The sequence below is a fragment of the Notothenia coriiceps genome, unplaced genomic scaffold (assembly GCF_000735185.1).
Source record: "Notothenia coriiceps isolate Sejong01 unplaced genomic scaffold, NC01 NC01_scaffold00026228, whole genome shotgun sequence".
Classification (NCBI taxonomy): Eukaryota; Metazoa; Chordata; class Actinopteri; order Perciformes; family Nototheniidae; genus Notothenia; species Notothenia coriiceps.
The window spans coordinates 333,326-355,861 of NW_011358929.1; the positions used below are offsets into that span (position 1 = coordinate 333,326).

At 42.3% G+C, this 22,536-nt stretch overlaps 1 protein-coding gene across 1 annotated transcript; it reads right to left on the reverse strand.

The window, feature by feature from the left end:
* Positions 1-829: 829 nt before the first annotated feature.
* Positions 830-17,309, reverse strand: LOC104956714 (E3 ubiquitin-protein ligase pellino homolog 2). The gene is made up of 9 exons (XM_010784245.1): positions 17,254-17,309; positions 17,067-17,095; positions 12,321-12,324; positions 7,375-7,504; positions 6,850-6,951; positions 6,181-6,378; positions 5,904-6,089; positions 5,189-5,394; positions 830-4,527 (listed from the first exon to the last, which is right to left on the reverse strand). Exons 1-9 carry the CDS (start codon positions 17,307-17,309, stop codon positions 4,143-4,145), a joined length of 1,296 nt encoding a protein of 431 aa, XP_010782547.1. The 3' UTR covers positions 830-4,142.
* Between the last annotated feature and the right edge of the window lie 5,227 nt (positions 17,310-22,536).

Below are 22,536 nucleotides of genomic sequence, written 5' to 3' on the forward strand. Positions count from 1 at the left end.
TTTAGGACAGGCTGCGAATCAACTTTCCAACAGTTACTCAGGTTAGGCTCCCTAAATCCCTAAACTGAATCATTATTCCTGAAACTGTATATACAATATGACATACATTGTTTAAGCTTCATCCTTCTAGAGCAAAGTCATTCTATTTGATTCCTTTAAACCTGGAAAAAGCTTCTAATTATTTGGAGAGCACATCACAAGTATCACTTTTTATAACTTGTCATAAAAAAAATACAGAATATTGAAGGTTGTGTCAGAATGTAGATCTTTCATACTGTTTTTTCCATAGTTTCAGCTTTTGGTGTTCTCCCCAATGCTTGGGAAATAATTAAATGTGGCACTAAGATATGCACGAAAGAAGATTCACAATCTCTGAAAGAAATAAAAAAGCTTCTTCCCCATGGAGTGAAGTCATTTCTGAAAAAATGTTTGAATAATACAACTCAGTAGTCTCTAAGAAAGACACAAAGTTCAATCGTTAAAATAGCTTTTTTTGTCCTTTTTTGAAATGAAGCGTTCTGTAATTTTGCAGGCATTTACGGCATCTTCTCACATTTGCGTGGTGATGAACATGACTGCCAAAACTGCTCATTCAAACGCTTCATTAAAGAGGTGATGCAAACTCACAGCAACCTTATCATAGTGCCCTGCCATCACATACAGAGCAGCTAGAGAGCGCCATCTGCTGGCACATTACTTTTTATTTAACCACAATGAGCTGCATTTTATGTAATAAACACAATCTCAACATTATGCTGATCTACAGTATTTTAAACCTTGAAGAAGTTACACAAAAATGCAAAGAAACAGAGCAAATTCAACTTTTTAACAGGTTTATTGACATGTGTATAGCGATTGTCTGTGCACCGGACGATTACAGGAGAATATGATATAAAATAATACAAAATAGCTGTACATAACACGGATGTATTAAAAGGAATGCATTGTTAGAGGTGAGGTTTTTACGCTGTGTGTTGCGTGTCAGCTACTGACTCAACTATAGCAAGATGAGTTAGGATGTTGAGGTGTTGCCATCTGGTGTGAAGGACAATTTAAATGTAAAAAACTGCTAATGACGTAACTTGAGATATCAAACAACCTAAAATACTGAGAAATTCACCGATACTAAAAGTCTAAGAATTATTTAGGAGGAAATTGCATATTGACATCTATAACCCTAAGAGGGTTCAAATTAATACTAAAACAAAGCAAAGGTAAAGAGATTAGCTAAAATAAATATATCAGATTATAAAGTAGAAGCCAATGAGGGTGCTGCAACGGTTCTCCATCCACATGCCAATGGTGTTACATTTATCCTTATATATATAATCTTCGAAAAGCAGGATTCACTGTATTTGGCGTGCTCAGTAAAGGGCAGCTGATGGAGATGTTTTCCTAGCCTCCACTCCTTTCTTTTGTTTTTTAAAGACCCGTATGTGACTGATGCTAGATCTGTGGCACTACACCACAGTACGCCCTCTACAATTTGGCATTTTACATTACATGGTTACTCTCCTATGAGAAAGACTGAAAGTGTCTTCTAGCAGGCCTCGCCAGCTCTGAATCTGAAATCACTGATCCTGAGCTACAGTAATTATCAACACTACGTAAGTTATCCACCGCACTAAAGCAAGTTTAAATCTTGTATTGAGACTTCACATGGCATTTTGAAAATCAAATCTGGCTCTGAATAGCTCTGAATATACCACGATGGGTGTGAATACAAGATTAAAACGAGCGGACTTCTTTCCGCAGTGAGTTTGTTTGGTGGAAGATATTAGCATAGTAGTACAAAGTGGGATTAGGTCTCATTCACAAACGTCACACATCTATCAAGTATGAGGCTTTTTTTTTTTCTTCTTTTCTTATAGAGAGGTCTTCCAAAACAAAGAACTGAAATTCTGAGGTTTTAACAGCCGAGGACTCGGAAGACATGTTGGTCTGCGACAGACGCTCTCAGCATGAAGAACAGGTTGGCGATCAACCGTGCAAAGTTTTTCAAAGTGTACGTGTAGTGTTCATACTGTGTGTGTACGTTCAGCACATGCAAACTATACACAATGTTCCATGTGAGTGTGTATTATCAATTATACGTCTTCCACACTTGAGGCTATTATTGAAATGATCTGACTTTTTTTTTTCTCTCTTGAGCTAATCCACCAAAGCTACACCATAATAATCAGTTACAAAAATAGTATCACAATATAGACCATTCAATATGAGCACCAGGGAAGGCTAAATATAGCCTGAGTATTTGGCTACATTCATTGTCTGGGCAATGTTTTTTTACGGTAGCGGTGTGTATATAAGTGTGTGTTTGTTGGACACAGTGTTGGCAATGTTTTTCTCACTCACAAGCTCTCCTAGAACTACCACACGATAATATTTCAGAAACATACGGAACTTGCTTACACTGAGTAACAACGGTTAACTATAACCCATAATCAGTTAGAAAAATAGTTGTTGTTTTTTAACACTGAACATCTAAAATAATCCCCTCCCGCTTCCCCAAATAAATCCCTCCCCATTTCCTAACAAAATAGTTTTTCTTCAAAACAAAACAAAAGGTTGTCTTTTGAGGTTATGCAGGTCAAACTTTTTGACACTCCACCGTACTAACATGGACCCTGTTTACGCATAATTCAGTAACCAGAAGTGTGTTCAAATCATCACAAAGACGCTCTTTGATGACTTCTGCAGCCTAAAAACATACTTTAAACATTAAAATAATTGTTTAATCACTGATTCTGTTTCTCATCTTTCAATTCTAGCGCTTTGGTTACATCACACACACACTACATTTGGAAATAAAACAATTTGTGATATTGAACACATCTCTGGTTGAGCCCTTAACCTGGAAAACGTTTCAGCCACGTTCAAGAGTGACCACCGACCTCACACTTGGCTAAACATAGCACAACATCTAGCTTATCTATGGGAGTGCTATTATTGCTGTAGAGAGTTATGGAGTGGATTTCTTTTTACCCGGTTTCAATCCGAGCCCGGTGCTTATCCTCGCTCTGCTTGATTATCGGAATAGATCTGGCCTTAAGAGGAGAACTGGTAGTGGTGCGATCATACGGCGCAGTGTTCCCTTCAGAGAAGTCTGCAGGCTTTCATTCCAACTTTGTACTACACACGGGGTCTCACTGCATATATTTAACACTAAAAAGATGCATGAGGAATAAAGAGGAAAAACTGCATACACTCACTTTAACAATGATTAATAATTCCCTGTATTAATCACTAAAAACGTAAAATTATGATTAAAAGACTCTGATTTCACCTCCCATATTCACAATTAGCAGTTAATATGTCCCGCTCAGGATTCAGACGAATCAGCAAGATGTTCAGGGGACAGGGGAATCAGATATAATATGATATTATAAAATAAGGAGTTTTTGATGAGAACAGATGAAAACTGTTTTATGAGTTGCAGCATTACAGTATTGTGTTAGGGATGATAAAAGTGGTCCGAGGTCAGGCCGAGAAGAAGTGCAAGAGGTGGGGTTTCACCGAGTTAAGGACACACAGGCGCTGCAGACGTGCAAGACAGCAGATCAACTGAGTAAAAAAGGCCATTCCCTATTTCTGTGCAAAAAGCTACATGTCATTTCACACATGGCTTCTGAAACAGTCAAATAAAAGGGTTTAGATCTGTTTGTTTCGGGTGACAAAGTGGAAAATTAGTGGGTCATTTCATCATGAGTTGAATTAATTTAAAATGGGTTAGAGCAGCATCGTTTAAGCTACAGTTTTAGTTATGAGAATCCTCTCTTGTTGCTGTTAGCTAAGCAGTGTAGTGTTTGGTTGGAAGGAAAAGCAGCTTCCCTGAAAGAGTAAACACTGTCCATGTGACCCTATCGATCACTCCATCATGTGTTTTAACAACCTACTCTCAAGATCTTACACCAATCAAGAAGCATTAAAGGATGAACAAGGGGAGGGATTTAGCTTTGAGCTGCATTCGGTAACAAAGCTGGACAGTGTCAGTGATCCACCCAGAAGCAGATCTGCTGTTGAAAAGAACAGCACTCCTGATCCACTCCCTATCCCCACTGAACACTGACCCACGTTTGAAACATGAATGAAGCTCAGGCATCTTTGTGTTACTGTGTTAGTGGTTTGCCAAAGATTGGCGGCTAATCGATGGGGCCCTGGAAGATGAGCCGCGTCCAGCCGGGCGTGCTGAGTGCGCTGGAGCAGAAGGGGCAGACGGGTCTGAAGGCGTGCGTCCCGTGGGGGAGCGGGGTCTCGGCCCAGTACCTGGCTGTCCTCTCCGAGCAGACGTGGCCGCACGGCACAAAAGCGTGAGTGGGAGCTCCAGCGTCCACGTAGACGGCGGGCTCACAGCCCAGCCACAGGGCCACGTAGGGGCCCACCGTCCGGCACAGGGGACACTCCCGCCTGGTGGTGGATACCTCGCCCTCCCCCGGCATCTCCACCCCCTCGGGTCTCTGGCCCCAGTCGTGGCGTCCGTGGACGTGGCCGCATGTGAGGTAGACCCAGGGCTGACGCTCTTCAAGGCTGAAGCAAAACATCAACAGTGTGAGTATTTCAAACTTTGGGTGAATACCAGTGATTTATATTTAAACTTATAACACTAGAGATTGGTGCAGGAATGAGTCCTAAAACATAGAAATAAGTTAGCATTTTAGCACTTCCGAGGTCAACTGTTTTTTAAAGGAATCTGTGGTTAACACAGGCTAACAAGATTTTTCACTTTTAGGATAAAAAACACGTCAGAAAATAATCGTCTCATGATTTTCTAAAGCTTCTATGTGTTATGAAAATGGTGGTTGAAAAAATGGCTAAATGACTTCTAGACATCATCACAACAAGTCCGACTTCAGCTTAGCGGTGGTAAAGTGCAGCAGAATATCATGTAGTGTGGTCCTAAAATGTGGAGATTATGCTGCTAGACAAGACAAGCAAGTATCAAAAATGTGTGTTTGCCACAGAGCCTTTTTTTCTGCAATATTAAAAAATCCAATCCAATAAAGAAATCCCATTAGCTTTTTGACAGGCCCATTGTCATGCTATCATTCGGGTCAGCATTACAAAATCACCAGCTGTGCGCTGCCACCGTATATTGAGGCTTTTTTATAGGCAGGCTACTGAAGATGAAACAAGACAAACAACCTGATAGAAAATAATGAGGAGGATTTAAACATACTTTGGCTCCCACCTGTGGCTGCGTGGCAGGCTGGGGAAGGCCAGTGTGCTGAGGCCTACAGGACACTGGGGCCGGGACGCATTGAGCTCCTGGCGAAGGGCTTCCAGGTGACGGAGGGTGGGGGCCCGCATGAGCCCCTCACCTGTACGCCACAGCAAGGTGGCCCCACACAGGTCCACCAGAGAACCGTCACGTAGCGCACTGCTCTCACCCTCCGCCTGCACAGACACACACATGCTTAGGATCTAACAGCTGTAACCTCACAGCCTGAATGACGGCAAAAAGCAAAATGGACAGTGGTCATTCTGGTAATGAAAACTATGAACAATATTATTTTAAAACCTTTTTTTTTCCGGATGAGAGAGCCCCCACGTCATTAAACCTTAATGGTGATTATATCAAAATGCAATACGTAACTTTATTTATACTTTGTTGAAGATATAATACAACATTTTTATAGAATAAAAAAAATAAAATGTCTGATATGAGAATACAATAAAGACTACAATCTAAAAAAATAAAGAAAAGTTATCATTGATTAAAATCATATTAAAATTGTTATGTTTTCTTTTGACTGTGAAATAATGCCCTACTTTATGTTAACTAAACCGACAAAATAATTGATTGGGGTTGACTTAAAAAAAGGAGTTTTTACACAGGACTAAATCAACGAAATTGCTGACAAAAATGAACACTGGAGGAGAAGATAACCAAAAGGGTGCCTCACCAGTTTTCCCCGGGTGGGTCCAGAGCGTGTCTCCCGCAGGGCATAAACATCCCCGCAGACGGAGATCTCCCTCCACAGGCCCTGCTTAGGGTCCTCTGGAAACCCCTCCGGGTGCATCACCAGCACCCCATTGGTGGTCAGGCCGTCCATATGCCCATCAGGGTTTTTCCATTTGGTTGCTTTCTCCTGTGAAGGCCCAAATACACCAGAGTATTTTGAATAACTGATTCAAAAACTGTACATTTGAACAGAAACATGCGATCATCAGTCTACTCACCCCTAAGAAGATATTTTTGGAGGAGTCGAAGCCGGCGGCGTAGATTCGTGCGGTGTAAGGTGGGTTGCGTTCACACACTACTCTACAGGCAAAGCGTGAGATGGTGCTGGGAGCGATGGAGGGGTCCTCCCCCTCCTTCCCCCCTCCCGAGGTGTCTGTCACCACAAAGTCAATGGGACTTTCTGTGGAGCGTCCAATCTGCGTGGTAAAGCACAGACAGGGGGTCATTGTAGTTCATTGGCATTTCTCGACACTGTTCATCAAACCAACTGCATTCAAATCAATGCGTTGGTATTGGTATATTTAACTACAGAGTTATTCATACTTTCAGAATTACACTAGCTTGATGGTGTTTATGGAAATGTTTTTCTCTCCACGCTTGTGGCTTCTATCACCTTGTAGGAAAGATACGTCATCAATTGTTGATGGAAAATAAATAAACCTGTGATACTATTCTAAGAGCAGACTTTGTGTATAAAAATAGACAGATTTACACACTTTGTGGTCACAACAGAACCAAAATAACCTTCCTACTGGAGAAATTCCTTTGATGGCGTTACATAACATCATATTTCAGGAGAAATGTTCACGTGATCACAAATCTAGGATTAGGAGAGTTGTAAAGCGAGCCGTTGTTGACCCTGTTTGGTTGATTTCCTCTGTGGTTACCTGGAACATGTCTGTGCTGTTGTCATGGCAGTACTCCACCACCACTGTCTGGTTACGGGACAGCGTGAAAGAGATGCTGTGCTGCCCCCTGCTGTGGACCGCCTGCAACAACAATGGCAAAAAGCAGAGTTGATGAACACTCATCTTCTGTAAGAGTGTTTCATTTTCATCACAGAACACATATCAAACTTATATTATGAGTTCAAAGTCAATAATATAGGATTTAATATTAAATGTAATTAGCCTCATTCTTTATTCTTAGACGTGACAGAAGCATTTGACAATGACATGATGGTGATAAAATCTTTATTCATCACCATGCGTCAATCATCATACAATCCCGCATCCGTATGTAGGCTGAAACACACAAAAAACTACAAACAAAAAGGACAGACAGCCCACATACGCCAGTCAACATGCTTAGTCATCCTGCCTCTAGCACATTTATAAAAGACAACAGGGAGTCACAGGAAGGATGTTACACACTGATAAAACAGTACACACACATCACACACACACGCATACCTTTGTGTCCTGTGGGGTGTTGAGGATGTGCACAGCGCTGGGTTTGACACCGTTGGCCTTGGCCCTTCGGTACAGAGCGAAGCGGCTCTTTCTGCGCCCGCGGTCTCCGGTCGGTAGAGAGCCATTGTACCTGGAGAAAGATGGACAAAATGTTAGCAAGGACATACACAAAATAAAACCAGCTTATATACATTAGCATGCAATACAGCTGAGAGGCAACAAGCTTGTTCGTGTTCATTCCAGTTTCTCTAGTTTCATTGAGAAAGCCTAATTCAGTGTGAGAAAAAGTTTTTAGAGAGTACTTGTCCATGGACAAGTGAGTTTGGCAATTTACTTGTCCGAATAATTCGGACAAGTAAATTGCCAAACTCACTTGTCCATGGACAAGTACTCTCTAAAAACTTTTTCTCACACTGAATTAGGCTTTCTCAATGAAACTAGAGANAGGCAGGCCAGGGAGGGGGACAGCACCTCTGGGAACGGGAGCCTCGAACAGCTGCCGCTCCCGTGTGGACGCTGGGGCGGGAGGAGCCGGGGACAAGAGGAATGAGCGGCCCAAGCCCACCAGGAAGGAGGGGCTACGCTCCTCCTAAAACTAGTACCCACTTAGGACCCCCCAAACACACCAACCAACTGTATTAAGTCGGGTGCCTTGATACCCACCCCCATAACACAAGGCGTACCCTGTGAAATTTGAAATCTCCTTGAAGGGCAAAAGGCCAGTCAGTCAAAGGGGGCCCGAACTCAAAACAAATGTACAACTTTATGTTCTGATCGAAACAGAAAACTGTGTGGTGGAAAACTGAGGGCAGAGAGCTGTGACGTGTCTTTTATCATGAGTTGTTCGTCCGTTTATTCCGACTTTGACGAGCAGATGGATTGATACCAACAATTCTCTGGTAGCTAACACAAACTCAATACCTAGTTATAGAAAGTTTTATTTTGGCTTGTAACCTTTTGATCAGAATAGTTTTATCTGAGACTCTCTCCTGTACTTTCTGACAGAGATGCCGAGAGAGAAACAATGAAGATTACTATTCAATTTTTTGTGAATTTTTTCACGTCAAACAAGAGGAATTATGTAGGGTGCAACTGGTCCTGCTCCTGAAATAAAACTTTGAATGAAGCCACAATAAAGGCGGGACGGCGGAACGAGGTTTTAGGAGATTGTACATAATGAAAAGGGAAAATGACCAAGTTCTTTTCTATTTTTGGTTTACTTTGTATAGGACAGATATTATGGACATATATTTACTTGAATCCAAATAAAGGTGTAATTGTATTACTTTATGAGAAATTTGTACTTTTGCTAACGAAACTAATGTTGGTTACGTCCAAAAACAAACCGACCTCACCTACCCACACTCCCAACGTAATGTCCTTTCGTACCTCCGTGAACCCACGGAGGTTCACCGTCGTACTTCCCTTCACACATACTATAAATACATTTCTACTACGTCCGGTAATTCTAGAAGAAAAACAGTCCATAAATTCTTAGTGGTTAACCGGACGTCGGAGTTAGATCTTCTGTCAAAGTACCCTAACTACCAACTAGAATCTTTACAACAAGTTAAGTCAACAGGGAGACAAGTTCCTTCACCCTTCGTCCAGTAATTTATGTTTCGAGTAAAACTACCTTATTAGAGGAGAAAAAAATTCTAAGGTAAAAAGGTAAGTAAAGACCGAAATGAGTAAGTTTTAATAATAAATAATATTTATTTTGTGCCAATAGAAATGACATGTAATGTATGCTCAACTTTTTCAATGATTCTTGTAAATGAGATCATGTCAAGAACCATAAGGCGAGGGCACCCCGACAGGGGGTGGGGGAGGGGGGCGGTCCATGGGAGGACGGCCCCGACGTGGGGGCAGAGCCAACTCCTACAGCCTGGAAACGTCCACATGAGCAGGCTTAATCCTATCGATGGACACGGTTTTAGGTCTGCCACCAGCGTTCAAGGCCCTTGTCCCCGTGCCGGATGACCTTGAACGGGCCATCATAAGGGGCCGTAGGTGGGCATCGTGACTGATGAAGAGAAAATCCGCCGACTGTAGCCCGGGGGACACCCGGACAGCGGGGTTGCTGTGGGGACGGGTGTGAATGTCCCGGCGGTCTCCAGCATTGAGGAGCGCTGCCTGGCTGCAGACCAGGGCACAGTGGCATCCGGAATGAAATCCCCTTAGGACTCGTAGCATCTGGCCATACACAAGGTCCGCCGATGAGAATTGCAGGTCTTCTTTGGGGGCGCACCTGAGACCGAGCATAACCCACAGGAGCTTATCCACCAGGTTATCATCAGTCAAGCCGGCACGCAGGGCTGCCTTCCAGGATAGGTGGAAACACTCATTTAGGCCGTTAGCCTGCGGATGATAGGCGGTGGTATGGTGCAGCTTGACCCCCAAATCCTCTGCAACTGCGTTCCAGATCTCCGAAATAAACTGGGGTCCCCGGTCAGTGGAGAGGTCAGACGGGGTCCCAAGGCGCGCCACCCATGTACCGATGAATGCTCGGGCATGTCAGAAGATGCCGTCGAGGTGAGGGGAATGGCCTCGGGCCAGCGGGTCATCCTGTCCACCATTGTGAAAAGGTATGGTTTCCCGCCGGGGTGGGAAAAGGTTGTCAATCGCCTCAAAAACGGGTCTGCGCCAATTCTCAGGGACTAACGGTCGAGCAGGGACGTGCACACATAGACTCTAAGTAGTGCTTGAGCACCTGCCCGTTTTGCCCTCTGGACAGCAATGTGCTCTTTTGAAAGTTCGTTTTTTACAGTTCTTTTTTTTTTACAGTGTACTGTATGTGGCTCATGGTAACATCGATCAATTCTGGATTAAAAGCTTCTAATATATACAACAATGTCCCAAATGCGCGTTGTAATTTTGTCAGACATCCCCACACGTGCCCCGCGGCACTCCCGTACGTGCACTGGCTGCAGCCCCTCCCTTCCCTGCTCTCAACGTGAACGCGCAGCGCGCAGAGCAGACAGTCAGTCACTCAGTCAGACAGGCCACGGCGGGTGTGTGGTGCAGCAGCACGCAGCAACACAATTAAAAGTGCCCTAGTGACGACCAAGTAAGTAACCACCAGGTAACAAATACAACGAGTGTATTGTTTAATCCCCTAAATCAGATGCCAAACTAAACTATAACTTCACTTATTTTCTTGCATCCATCCATTTAGTCTCGTTGTGCACTTTGCAATTACGACATACAAGATGTGCCTTTAATAAATCTCACACTACTAAGGCAGCTGGCGGTTCCACCAGGGAAATTACCGGCAAATGTTTTGCGCACAATTTCGGAGCGCACAATTTCGGTGCCCGCACGCTTCGCGCCACGACGACTCAGAAGGTGCCCTTTTTTTTCCTCTTGAGCACCTGCCCCTATAAATGTCTGTGCACGCCACTGACAGAGTGTGAAGGGTGTGACCTTAATCCCAAGTGGGAAAGAGAGAAACTCACACTAACTGAAACACGTACACACACACACATCTGGTCCATCCAGTTTCTACTTTGTATCTCACATGAAAAGTATGTGATACAAACAGAACAACTGGCGTACCACTCTATACCCTCATGAGGTGAGTCAGCACTCCAGTTGGTTGATTAGTTACTCAGTGGGCTGTCGTTGCATCAAGGGTGTGGCTGGTTGTTTGCTTTGGTTTATGCTAAAACTCATTCATGAGTCATCCCTGCTTTCAGTGTCCTCAACAGTCTCCTATGCAGAAATGTGGGAGAGGGGGCACGGCCATTTCTATTTGAATGTTTTATCATATCACTCAGTCACACTCACACCTGTACATTTGCACAGTGAAACACACCCGATAGCAAGGACAAACTTCACTGCACAATGCAGAATCATGCAGATTATGCATGGTGCCTATGTTCCTTACCCTGCATGCAAGTCACTACATGTTACTCTCGCCTGCCAAGAAGGAGGAGGATACTGTTCCAGATAAAGAAAGCCGGGCTGCTGGAGAGGGAACATATTATGTTACAGACACCCTGGCTCCGTCCAAAAAGCCCGCAGCTGAGGCTTTGCTTTCTATCTCATCAAAGAACAATTTACAGCAACCAGGTTATTGGAGGAACTTGAGTCAAATAGGTGACAAGGCAGCTGTCCCAACAATATATCTCAACTGTTGACTCTAAACCTTTGAATCCCAAAGCATTACACCATCAGAAAACCTGTATGGTGGAATACAGTGGGTGGTAAACAAGATGTGTGGACATACGCATTTGCATAAATAGTTACAGTTTACTGACTTCGTCATAGACTGAAAAGTTGTACTTTGAAACTGAGGTGCACTGCCCTCATGTGGTCACAGCCTTGTGAGCAAATTCATAAACACTACTCGTTTTATTGAGAGCGAGAGAGATAGAGAGAGTGTGAGGAAGTGTGGGAACATTCGCAACATGTTTAAAGAGAGCAGTCGGCCTATTTCTGTCTCCCATCGCCCACATTAAATTCCGAAAATAAGAAAAAAAGGTGTTTTGTTTGGGGCGCAATGGTGACCCAAATCCTATATCTACACCACACCCCCCGAAGCATCTCATTACGTCAGACTCCATAATGGTCCACGAGATCAGATGTATGTTTTTCCATAAATGACATTAAATGGTCTGGGTCTTTAACGTTAAATGTGTCAGTGCGGCTCTACATGCCAAGGGATGTGGACACTTCCTCTGGATTTCGAAATGCCTAATTTTATTCTATCAGCGGGAGCCAGTTTCTCATCAAGGCTGCCTCCATTCTATGTTCCACAGGAGGGTTTGTGCTTAAGTATATGTGCATATTAAATATATGAAAGCATTTCATTAACCAAAACGCTAGTACAATATAGTTGTTGTGTGAAACTCCTGACAAACACACATTCCCTAGGCAGAGGAAATTCTGTACAAAAATTCTAGTTACATTTTGAATAACCACCCCTACAAATTATGGTACGCCCCACTCCCCGCCGTTAGCCGTTGTTGTATCCTATGCTAGTGAACAGATATGTTGCGATACTAACTAGCTACACACTAGCATTAAAGCCACGAAAAGATGCCCATTCACGGGATTAAAACAATAAAACAAACAGCGAGAAGTCTAGAAAAACTTTGCCAAACTGTGCCCAAACATTATTAGACCACAACCCGAATCACTTCCCTTCAGTTTGGAGTGTGTTAGCATTGTTTTATCTCAGCACTATTGGACGCGTTTTTTTTCTTCTTCTGGAGCAGTCCAGTCTGATGAATTCACCGAAAAAAGACGGAGATGATGATGTGCCCGTTAAAGACCCGGTAAAATACGGCGAATTGGTCATTTTGGGGTAAGTCTCTTGAAACCTAAACTGATAGTAAAATTGAATAGGACGGAGAAAAGGTCCAGCGGCAAATTAACGTTTACATGTAACGGCACCATCAGCACAATAAACCAACAGATGACGTGTACGTTACGGTTTAATCCACTTTCCTTAACCATATAACCTCTTATTAGTCGTGTTTTGGATAGTTATTCCATCATAGTAACACATTTGAGCTCATTTATTGCACATTGCCGTCGTATACCATCAGTCTATGACTATGTAGTTGTGTTACAAACTAACTTTATGTCACAATTGCAAGCATATTCTCTGAAACTACGTCGCCGTATTGTTTCCACACTATGAGTGGTGCGTTTGAGTGTAAAAGGCGCACAATTTAGATTTAGCAATAGCACATAAGGCTACTACGGATGTAGCTGCTTTTCATCAATGGTTGTAGTGTGGGTAAGTAGCAGCAGCGCTGGATTGCTCAGGCTGAAAATCCCAATGATGTCATACTATGCTGGATCTGAGCTTGCTAAAAGTAGCACTGGGGGTGATATCATTGTCTGAATACATGAATCTTGCTCATATTATTTAGTTATAAAGTCTCTTATTACTAATTAATAAAGCCAGATGACCACTCATTGCAAGGAAGGAGAAGGAGGAAGAGACAAGCCCCTCGACATCACCAGCACACAGTAGACAGGATGTGCTGATGACAGCCACCAACTTCCACAGCATTTCCACCCCTACAGCTTCACACTCTGCAGGGTCTGCAGGGACCAGAAATGCCACCACACACACACACACACACACACACACACACACACACACACACACACACACACACACACACACACACACACACACACACAGTTATATCCAGGCTTACACAGGCCTTCTTCTTGCTCTGCAGAGCTTCCTGTGTATGCCAAAGATAACTGACCGAATGGCCTATCGCTTCCCCTCTGGCTGAACATGGAGTGTGGAGGCTGTAGCCCGCCTGCATAAGAATACTGATTAGTCGTCTTCTTCGTCATCTGACTCTTTGAACACAGCGGTCCTTTTACATCCCCCAGACCCGAATAAGGAACTGATAGTTTAATGCCTAATTTGAGGTTTGGGGCATGCAACTATAACACTATCCTGCTATGCGGTGTGCGCTGCAATGCTTAATGTGCCTCATTGAGGGTTGAAAATGCATTTGTATTGGCTCACTTTAAAACTGTGATGGAGGTTTGGTCTGATCTTATTCTGTGAAAGTGATGGCCACTGGCTTGCAGACTATCATAGATATCTGTAGTTTTGAACAAGGGCTGAGTGAAAACAATAGATTTTGCTATTTTTTTATTGCTTTTTTGGTTATGTTACACAATGTAAAGTGTTTAAAATGTCACATTCTGGTTACAGATGCCCTATTAACAACAATATAAATGCATATCCAGGTCAGCTGTATTTCTTATGGTTCGGACCCACCAGTTCCTCTTTCCACAAACACAGCAAGTTACTCTTAACATCTGGTGTCTGAACAGGCTGTCCTTCAACTACTTCCTGTCAGATATCAGATTTTCCTGGTCAGTTTTATGCAACTGTGGTTCAACTCTGCTTATGTCAGCCTTGATTATCACATGCCCTGTGTGGTCGATGTCACTGCAGACCTTGTGATCTTTGCAGTGGCTGTCTGCCATCGCTCGTTACCTTACTTAGCCTGGACACCATGTACAGCGCTGCACTATCCCCCCAGCAACTCACTCTTAACCCACTCCAGTAACTACCTCCTCTTGTTCTCTGTGCACATTTTTATCTCACCCTTAACACCTCTTAACAACGTCTGTGTCGCATTCCTCCATCTCCTGCCCAGTTCCCTGTCCTGCCAGCCTCCCAGTGTTTTGCTGAGTGCTGAGTTTCTCAGCAGCAGGCCTCCTTGGTGGCAACGAAAATAAACTCTGTGTCGAGGGGCAGAAGGAGTGAATATTTCATATTGTGCTTTATGATGTGCGCACATGCGTGATGGAGGCTAGAACTGCCCAGGCAAATGTTACCACGTGGAGCTGCTCCTCCACTGGCCTTCACCCTTAAACCCTCTCTTCTCTCAGCCCCCTCTCTCCATTATGTCTCTCTACACCCTGCCCTTTTTCTTCATTTCATTCATTTGGATTTATTTCCTCATCTGTACTTCTCATAATAGCTTCTGACTTATTTTCTGTCTCTATTTCTATCAAGTCGCTTACCCTTTTCTATAAGCTGAATATCTCTCCTGTGCCCTCTTATCCTCGACCCCATTGCAAACCTTCAGCCTTTTAACTGGACCCCTCAGAGTCCTACTCCTCATGTTCTTCTTTTTCTGACCCAGACCTTTTCTTCTCAGCCTGGGTTAAGTTTGAACTGACAGGCAGGGCCATACGGAGAGCAGGTAGCACTTAGGCATCTCCTGTGATTATCACAGGTTATTGTGGCCTGTTTGAAGTGTTTTCTGACTGAAATACCCAATCCTCTCACAAACATCTGCCCTGATCTGGCATTAGGAGTGTTTCACAGAGAAAAAGGAATTTTGTTCCTGCAATTCATGGAAATATATCTCATAAAAAATGCACAATGCCAACAAACTCACAGGCAGACATCTGACCAACACAACAATACAAAAGGACAGTAAGAATAAATAATCTTCCAAATACAATTATGTTCTCAAACATAGTACCGGTAACTCAAATTACTCAGATTTGAAAAAATGTACACAGGAGAGGTTAATATAGGCAGACATGTGCAATCCTTTGTGAGTTCCACTTTGCCATAAGTCAGGTCTGAAATGTCGATGAATGGATTTTAGGTTTGTTATTTTTCAAAAGTGTTTTAAGAAAAGTTTCAAAGATAACAATTGGAATCTTGAACTTCAGTTTAGTTTTTGAATGTATAATAATCAAACAACAACAAAAACTGAAGGTGCTGTTTGTGAGGACGCTTTATGTTGGCAATAGCCACACTTTGTACACTCTTACCTCCTATAAAGATCGCCAATATTTAAACCTAGCTGTTATGTGTTATCATCAAGACACATACTTTTGTAATGTGTATCTCTAAAGTGTATTGAAAGACTGATTCAACACTAAAAATTAACTCCCATACTTAATGCTTTATCGAAACCAACGTTTTTAATAGTCAGCGATTATTTAGTTGTGATTATTTTACTTTAATCTGTAGATTCTGTTGTCAGATGATTTGATACTCTATATATGATGTCACAATAAATAACAAATGCCTACTATAGTTTACCAGAGCCAAAAGTGACATGTTAAAACTCAAAACGCAGTCTGATAGCATAAAAACAAAAAAGTCTTACAATTCTTTTGAAAGAAGACTAAGAACTCCAAGTATAATCTTTAATTTGAAAAGCTCTGACCAGCAGCATATCGGAATTTGATTTTTAAGCACTAATTATTTAATGAATTTTCAAAATTAGACTTGATGAATTAATCCTAGTTCAGCTTTGTTGTACAAACACTGTCTGAGCAGTCGGTGGTTTCTCCGGCCCACGCTGTGAGGCCACTGTGAGACAGATCAGAAGAACAGATGTCCTCTGATCTGATCAAGTCTGAAGGCCAGTAAAGTCTGCTTTTGTCCCTCCGAGTCTTCTCACCCGCTGGTTGTCCTCTGAATGGTTTTTAATAAGGACCTTGCCCTGTTGATTAGCGGGAAAGCCTTAAACCAGAATAATTCCTTCTGCCTGAACTCCAACTTTGAAAAGAACATTTAACTGTACTTTAAAAAGGACAATGTCATAATCTTGTCAGCAGCACCAATAACAAAAAGGTTTCAACATCGGGCCTCGCTTATTTTCATTAAACATAAAATCTGAGATCATCTTCTAAGAAGGTTTGTAAATTAATTATAAAACTCTTAAGGTCTGGAATACATTATTTACCACTCTGATAAGAAGAATCTGAATTCTCAAGAGTGTTTCTATTAAAGGGGCCCTATTAGGCTCATTTTCAGGTTCATATTTGTATTTTGTGCCTTTTACTTTGACATGTTTACACGTTTTAATGTTCAAGGAGAGCGTGTGGGAGAGAAAATCCTCCCTCTCATTGGTATTGCCCTTTATATATACAGTCTATGGTATTTCCCCATGGTGTCGTGAAAATGATTGTGTCCTGCTGAAAGCCTCTTTCATTCTAAAAAAATAAGTAGAGGTTGGATGAAGAGTGAGCTCTGCTTCTGTAAACATGAGCCTCGAGTACACGCTGAGTGAGGGAGATCAAGTGGTGGTTGTCCTTTTCTTTGAGCAGTTAAAGGTAGGGTAGGTAATTTTTGAGAAACCAGCTCGAGTGCGCTAGAATTTGAAAATACACAGCCGGAAAAAATCTGCCACTTCCTTACAGAGCCCCTCCTCCAACACACACGAACGCACAAATGACCAATGGATTTTTTGTCAAAGCCCTTAAAATGTTCATTGCTATCAGGATGTTAAGAGCATTCCATGGAATATAACAACAAGTGTATCTCGAGCCGGTTTCTCAAACGTACCTACTCCACCTTTAAGTATGAATCACGCGTGGTTCTCGTGTGCTGCTTTACAAAAGAATCTGCAGCCGTACATCAGCACAGAATCAATGGAGCCGGCAGTCTTAATTGCAGTTATTTTTCCTGACATCCTGGCACCATCAGTGGCTTTTTATTTATAACTTCTTCCCACGAGTAATGAAAGATCATACATTTACGATATGCAAACAAGATATCTATTTCCATAATTAGGCTTTCTCAATGAAACTAGAGAAACTGGAATGAACACGAACAAGCTTGTTGCCTCTCAGCTGTATTGCATGCTAATGTATATAAGCTGGTTTTATTTTGTGTATGTCCTTNTGATGGTTTCTGTCTCCACCAGGTCTGCAGACAGGCTTTACAGAAGCTGTGGCTACAGGACAGAAGAACAGGATCTCTAAAGACTTCCTGACAGACCGGACAGCAGAGATCTTCCTCTAACCTGGAAGCCATGTTGTCTCTGAGTGAAGCTGAAACACAGCAGACAGGAAGTTCAGTCAGTGTCAGGGTTTGGGGTAAGGCAGGACCCAAATGCAGTAATAAAGGGTCTAGTACGTTCAACAAAAAGCGAAGTTTAATTCAAAACAAGCCGATGATATATATATATCAATCAATGTTTATGTATATAGCCCAAGATCACAAATGTTACATTTGTCTCAGTGGACTTCACAGTTTGTACAGAATATCAGTATGACAGTACGACACCCTCTGTCCTTAGACCCTCTGTCCTCAGACCCTCTGTCCTTAGACCCTCTGTCCTTAGACCCTCTGTCCTTAGACCCTCACATCGTACAAGGAAAAACTTCCAGAGAAAACCCACAGTTTAAAGGGAACATGGGAGAAACCTCAGGGAGAGCAACAGAGGAGGGATCCCTCTCCCAGGACGGACAGACGTGCAATAGATGCCGTGTGTAAATCAAAGAGATAATACATTTACAATATATATGTCAAAAATAAAACCAGAAACGAATCACACCAAACTAAGAATCGTGACAGTCAGTCATGGCTCCCCTCCCTCCTCCTCTCCTGACTTCAATTCAATGAACTTTGAGTGTTGTTGGAGTCAGACTCACCTTCAGGGGGTGGAGGGTCCGCAGGTTGAAGCAGCAGGGCTGTAGTTTCCTCTTTTCTCTCCTGTAGCTGAACTCAGAGGAAGTTGTTAGTTTGGTCTGAAGGTGAATCTGATCGTCTGTTTTTCAGTCCGTCTGTCTCTCTGCAGTGAGGAAGAGGAACAAACTGTTTCCTGGTTTGAGTCTTTATTCACCAGTAACACAGAGGTGTGTCTCATTCCACCAACGCCAGCCACTCATCATCAGCTCACCGGTTAACTGGTTTTTACTCATTTAATCTCTGCTGTACGGAACATTTTAATATTCAACCTGTTGAGCCCCAAGCCTGTTTTTCAGGTCTCAAGCTCGGGGTCCGGTGGGATGCTCCCCCGGAAGAAAAAAATGAGAAATAACCCCTTAAATTATGACTTCTGGTGATGTTAGAGGGGGGGGGACACACAAATTAAGGCTTACAAATATGAGAAGACTGATCAATACCTCCATCATCTTCAGTGTGGTTACCTATGAATCTAGTTTCTACAGTGTAAATACAGTAGGCCCACACAAACTGCAGAACATCGGTGCTTTGGGAACACTGAAATGATTTAATTCCCATTTAAAATCAGGAGACTAAATACTAAATATGAGCATTATTTGCAGACCCAGATGTGGTTCAGAAACACAGAAATATTAGAAAACAGAGCATTAAGGCAACAAATCTAGTTTGATGGATGCTGTCAAAACTCAACTATAAGATATCAAAATACAACTATGTACAAAGCCAAATGATCACAGGAACTAAGAGGAAGTGTGTGTGTGTGTGTGTGTGTGTGTGTTTATCTGTTGGTTTATGTGTCAGTTACAGGCAGGACCTCCTTTGAGAGCAAAGATGTTGTCAACAAGGCTCCGCAGATAATGTATTGCAGCCGGTGTCATTGAGTGTGTTTTTATACACGGGCAAAATGTATCTGATCAGAAAGGTCATTTTTGTTATTTGAAAGCACAAAAAACACCACAGGCTCCACTTTTAGAAGGCTCTAAAAGTGGAGCCTGTGGTGTTTTTTGTGCTTTCAAATAACAAAAATGACCTTTCTGATCAGATACATTTTGCCCGTGTATAAAAACACACTCAATGANTATTGGGTTTATTTTGCTTTTCGGTTCTCCCTGTCATGTTTTCCTCCTTGTGTATTGTCTGGTCCCTCTCCCTGTGTTTTTCCTCCCTGTCGTTAGTTTCCCTGGTGTGTCTAATTGTCTGAGTGTGTTCACCTGTCGCCCTTGTGTTTCTCCTCCCCTGCCCGGCTGTTTCTCGTCTCGTGATTACCCCTCCCTGTATTTAGTCTTGTCTCTTCCTCTGTTCAGTGTTGGTTCGTCTTTTGTTTGTGACCGAGTTCACCGGTGAGTGTTCCGTTTTGTCCAAGTTATTATTTTATCCTTGAAATAAAGGCAATGTCAGTGTAATCTGCATTTGGGTCCTGCTTGCTTCACCCACCGTAACAGTATAATCGTAAAAAAAATGTGGCCAATTCCTCTTTAGCTCACCACATTATCACCAACACATTATGTATAGCTCGTATAATTTCACACCAAATACAAATATACGAGCACTTCCTCCTGGTGTCTCCACTGGTGGCTGCTACCAAGATATAATCCAATAAATAACCCCACAAATTGGCAAATTGTCATTACACTTCGGTTGTGACAAATAAACAAATTATAAAAAGTGGTATTCTTTTCCCCTTCTAACTTTTTGCGAAAACGTGATTAAGTGTATTTCAAGGACTGTTGAATTGGAAATTCCTAAGAAAAGTGTCCATGACAAGTTAATTCTAAATATGTATAGATTATCCAACTCAACACCCCTCCCCTGCCTTTTCTTTATCAAACCAATTCTTCTTCAGCACATCAAGGATACAATTCACGCTTTGGTTTTCAATCTTCTTCAAAAACAACTGTCTTTTGATTGAATGATTATCTTCACAGGCATTTCCTTTCCAACAACGTCCACTATTGTCACACACAGAGGGACGTCAGGACTAGCTGGATGGGCCCAAGCTACAGCTCAAAAAGTTTAAATGTCTCGGTTGTCATGGAGCCCGTTTAAACAGTGTCGTAAAAGCAGCGTGCAGCATGACATTCAGCTTTTAGACAGTTGTAAGCTCCTCAGAATGTGTCGCACATTGCATTTCCCCTCGTCTTTGGACAATGTGCTAATAATTACAGGGAGCCCGAGGCCTGTGCTTGCATTTGGCGGAGAAGTTATGCAGTGGGAGGGATGTGTTTAGCAGTAATGACTCAGACTCACAGATGTAATTAATGGAGGCTGTGAAATGAAAGCATTGTTTTTCGACATCATTCAAATAGAAACCGCTTATTTTCCAACATCTTGAAAAAAAGAGCAGGTGGAGAGATCTAATGTTTGCATAAAGCACGGAAACAGATTTTTCTATTAGCTTTATTAGGTTTTACAATGTATTTAATCTACACTTTAAATGTCCTCGATGCAATTGTGATCGATTCTATTATTTGAGTTTTGTCTGAGCCATAATGTCAAAACATCTTCTAACAGATGACTTGGGGCCCTGTTGCTGAAACTATTTGAAACTAAAGGGTCAGATAGTTAAGACCTTTCCCAAGGCCATTCCCATGTGAAACATACTGTATTGCATGTATCCACCCTTTGTTTCTGATATGCTCCAAAGGTACTTCCATTGGCCATGCTTTACTTTTTCACAATTTTTCTTTAAAATCGAGCCAGTAGTTGTTCTGTAATGCTGCTGATAGACAAACAAACTACCATTCCAACAGACCTTTGAGATATGTATTAAAAAACAGGAAGATACATGATTCTCTTACTACAGAGGTACTCTTCCTCTATAAAGACCTCATGGGTAAATTTTGATTTGTGTTTTCATTTTTGACAGGAAGTGACATATTCTGCAACCTTCCTGTGTGATGATACATGGCACACCAGAGCAACAGATGGACACTGAGATAATAAAAAAAACAATGAACAGGGTAGTAGAGAAAAGTACAATAGTTTTGTCTGCTTGGGTCTCAAAGACAACCACACAGGGTTCAACCAATGTTATTCTGAGGTTGATAATTAAACAGTGCTGTATTTACCTGGACAGATTATCTGTTATAAAGCAGGGACATCATGCATTATTTAAGCAGAAACCATGACCGCCTTTAGTAGGAGTCGGACCAAGAATAGTGGAAAGAACATGGTTGAAAACTCTGTTTATCTCTCAGAAAGTCATCCTCTGTTGCTTCATTTTTAGTTGAAATAACAAAATCAGCAAGTGCAACTTACATTCTTCAAAAGCCTCTGTAATAAAATCTGTTGAATCAGGTCAAAGGCTGCCATTCACTAGTTCTGTAATTATTAGTAGGTCGGCTGTGAAATAGTGTCAACATGAACAGGGTGAGCCAATTACTCTTAAATGTCTCTGTCTTTCCCCTCTGGTGCCTGTTGGCAACCACCCATACAAACACAGAAATAGAGTCACAATTACAACTTTCATCCCTAAATAACACACAACACTAAATCCCAAAATAACCCACCACACACAGCCTCCCCGACGGCTCTTACTAATGACCTGTCTGAGGAGCCATCTGCTTTTGTGTAAGGCACTCAGCTGTGTGTGTAGCCTATAGTGCTCAGGTCATGTACATGTAGGTTGTTGGCAGGTGCTCCAAGGAGCTCAATGATTTGTGAAGGGACTCTTTGTGCTGAAAGCAATCAGAGAAGAACATCTTAGTTTACTAGCCAGTGTTTAAGCTGAGCTGCAGTCTAACTAAAAGGCATCAGAATTCATTATTTGCTGGGACAATGTTTCCTGTTTCTCAAAATACTAGTTGATTTAAGTTGTAATGATGGTTCTAGTTGCAGTGATCCCATTTATTCAGCTCTGGACTGAAAATAAACCTGTAGCCATCAAGACTCCAACATGCAAAGAGCTCCCAGTCATGGCTGCATGGCTAACCGAGCTAACAGGTAAGCAGCGGTTAGCAGTTAGCGTTACTTAAGCAACAGGTTAACCTAACTGTCCATCAGGATACTCCGTACATCAGCGGGAATTGGGGCAAAGCAGCCGGAGGGCATAACAGGACAAACTAGAAAACAAATTTTAAATATATTATCCAGTTTCAGCAAAATCAATTTAGCTCCATAAAGCAGTATTCACTCCCCCTGGGGAATTCTACAACCCGCTCACAAGAGTTACATAGTGTGAGAAACTGCCTTTGGGGCCCCGAGTGGGAATAACAGAGACACCATTCTCC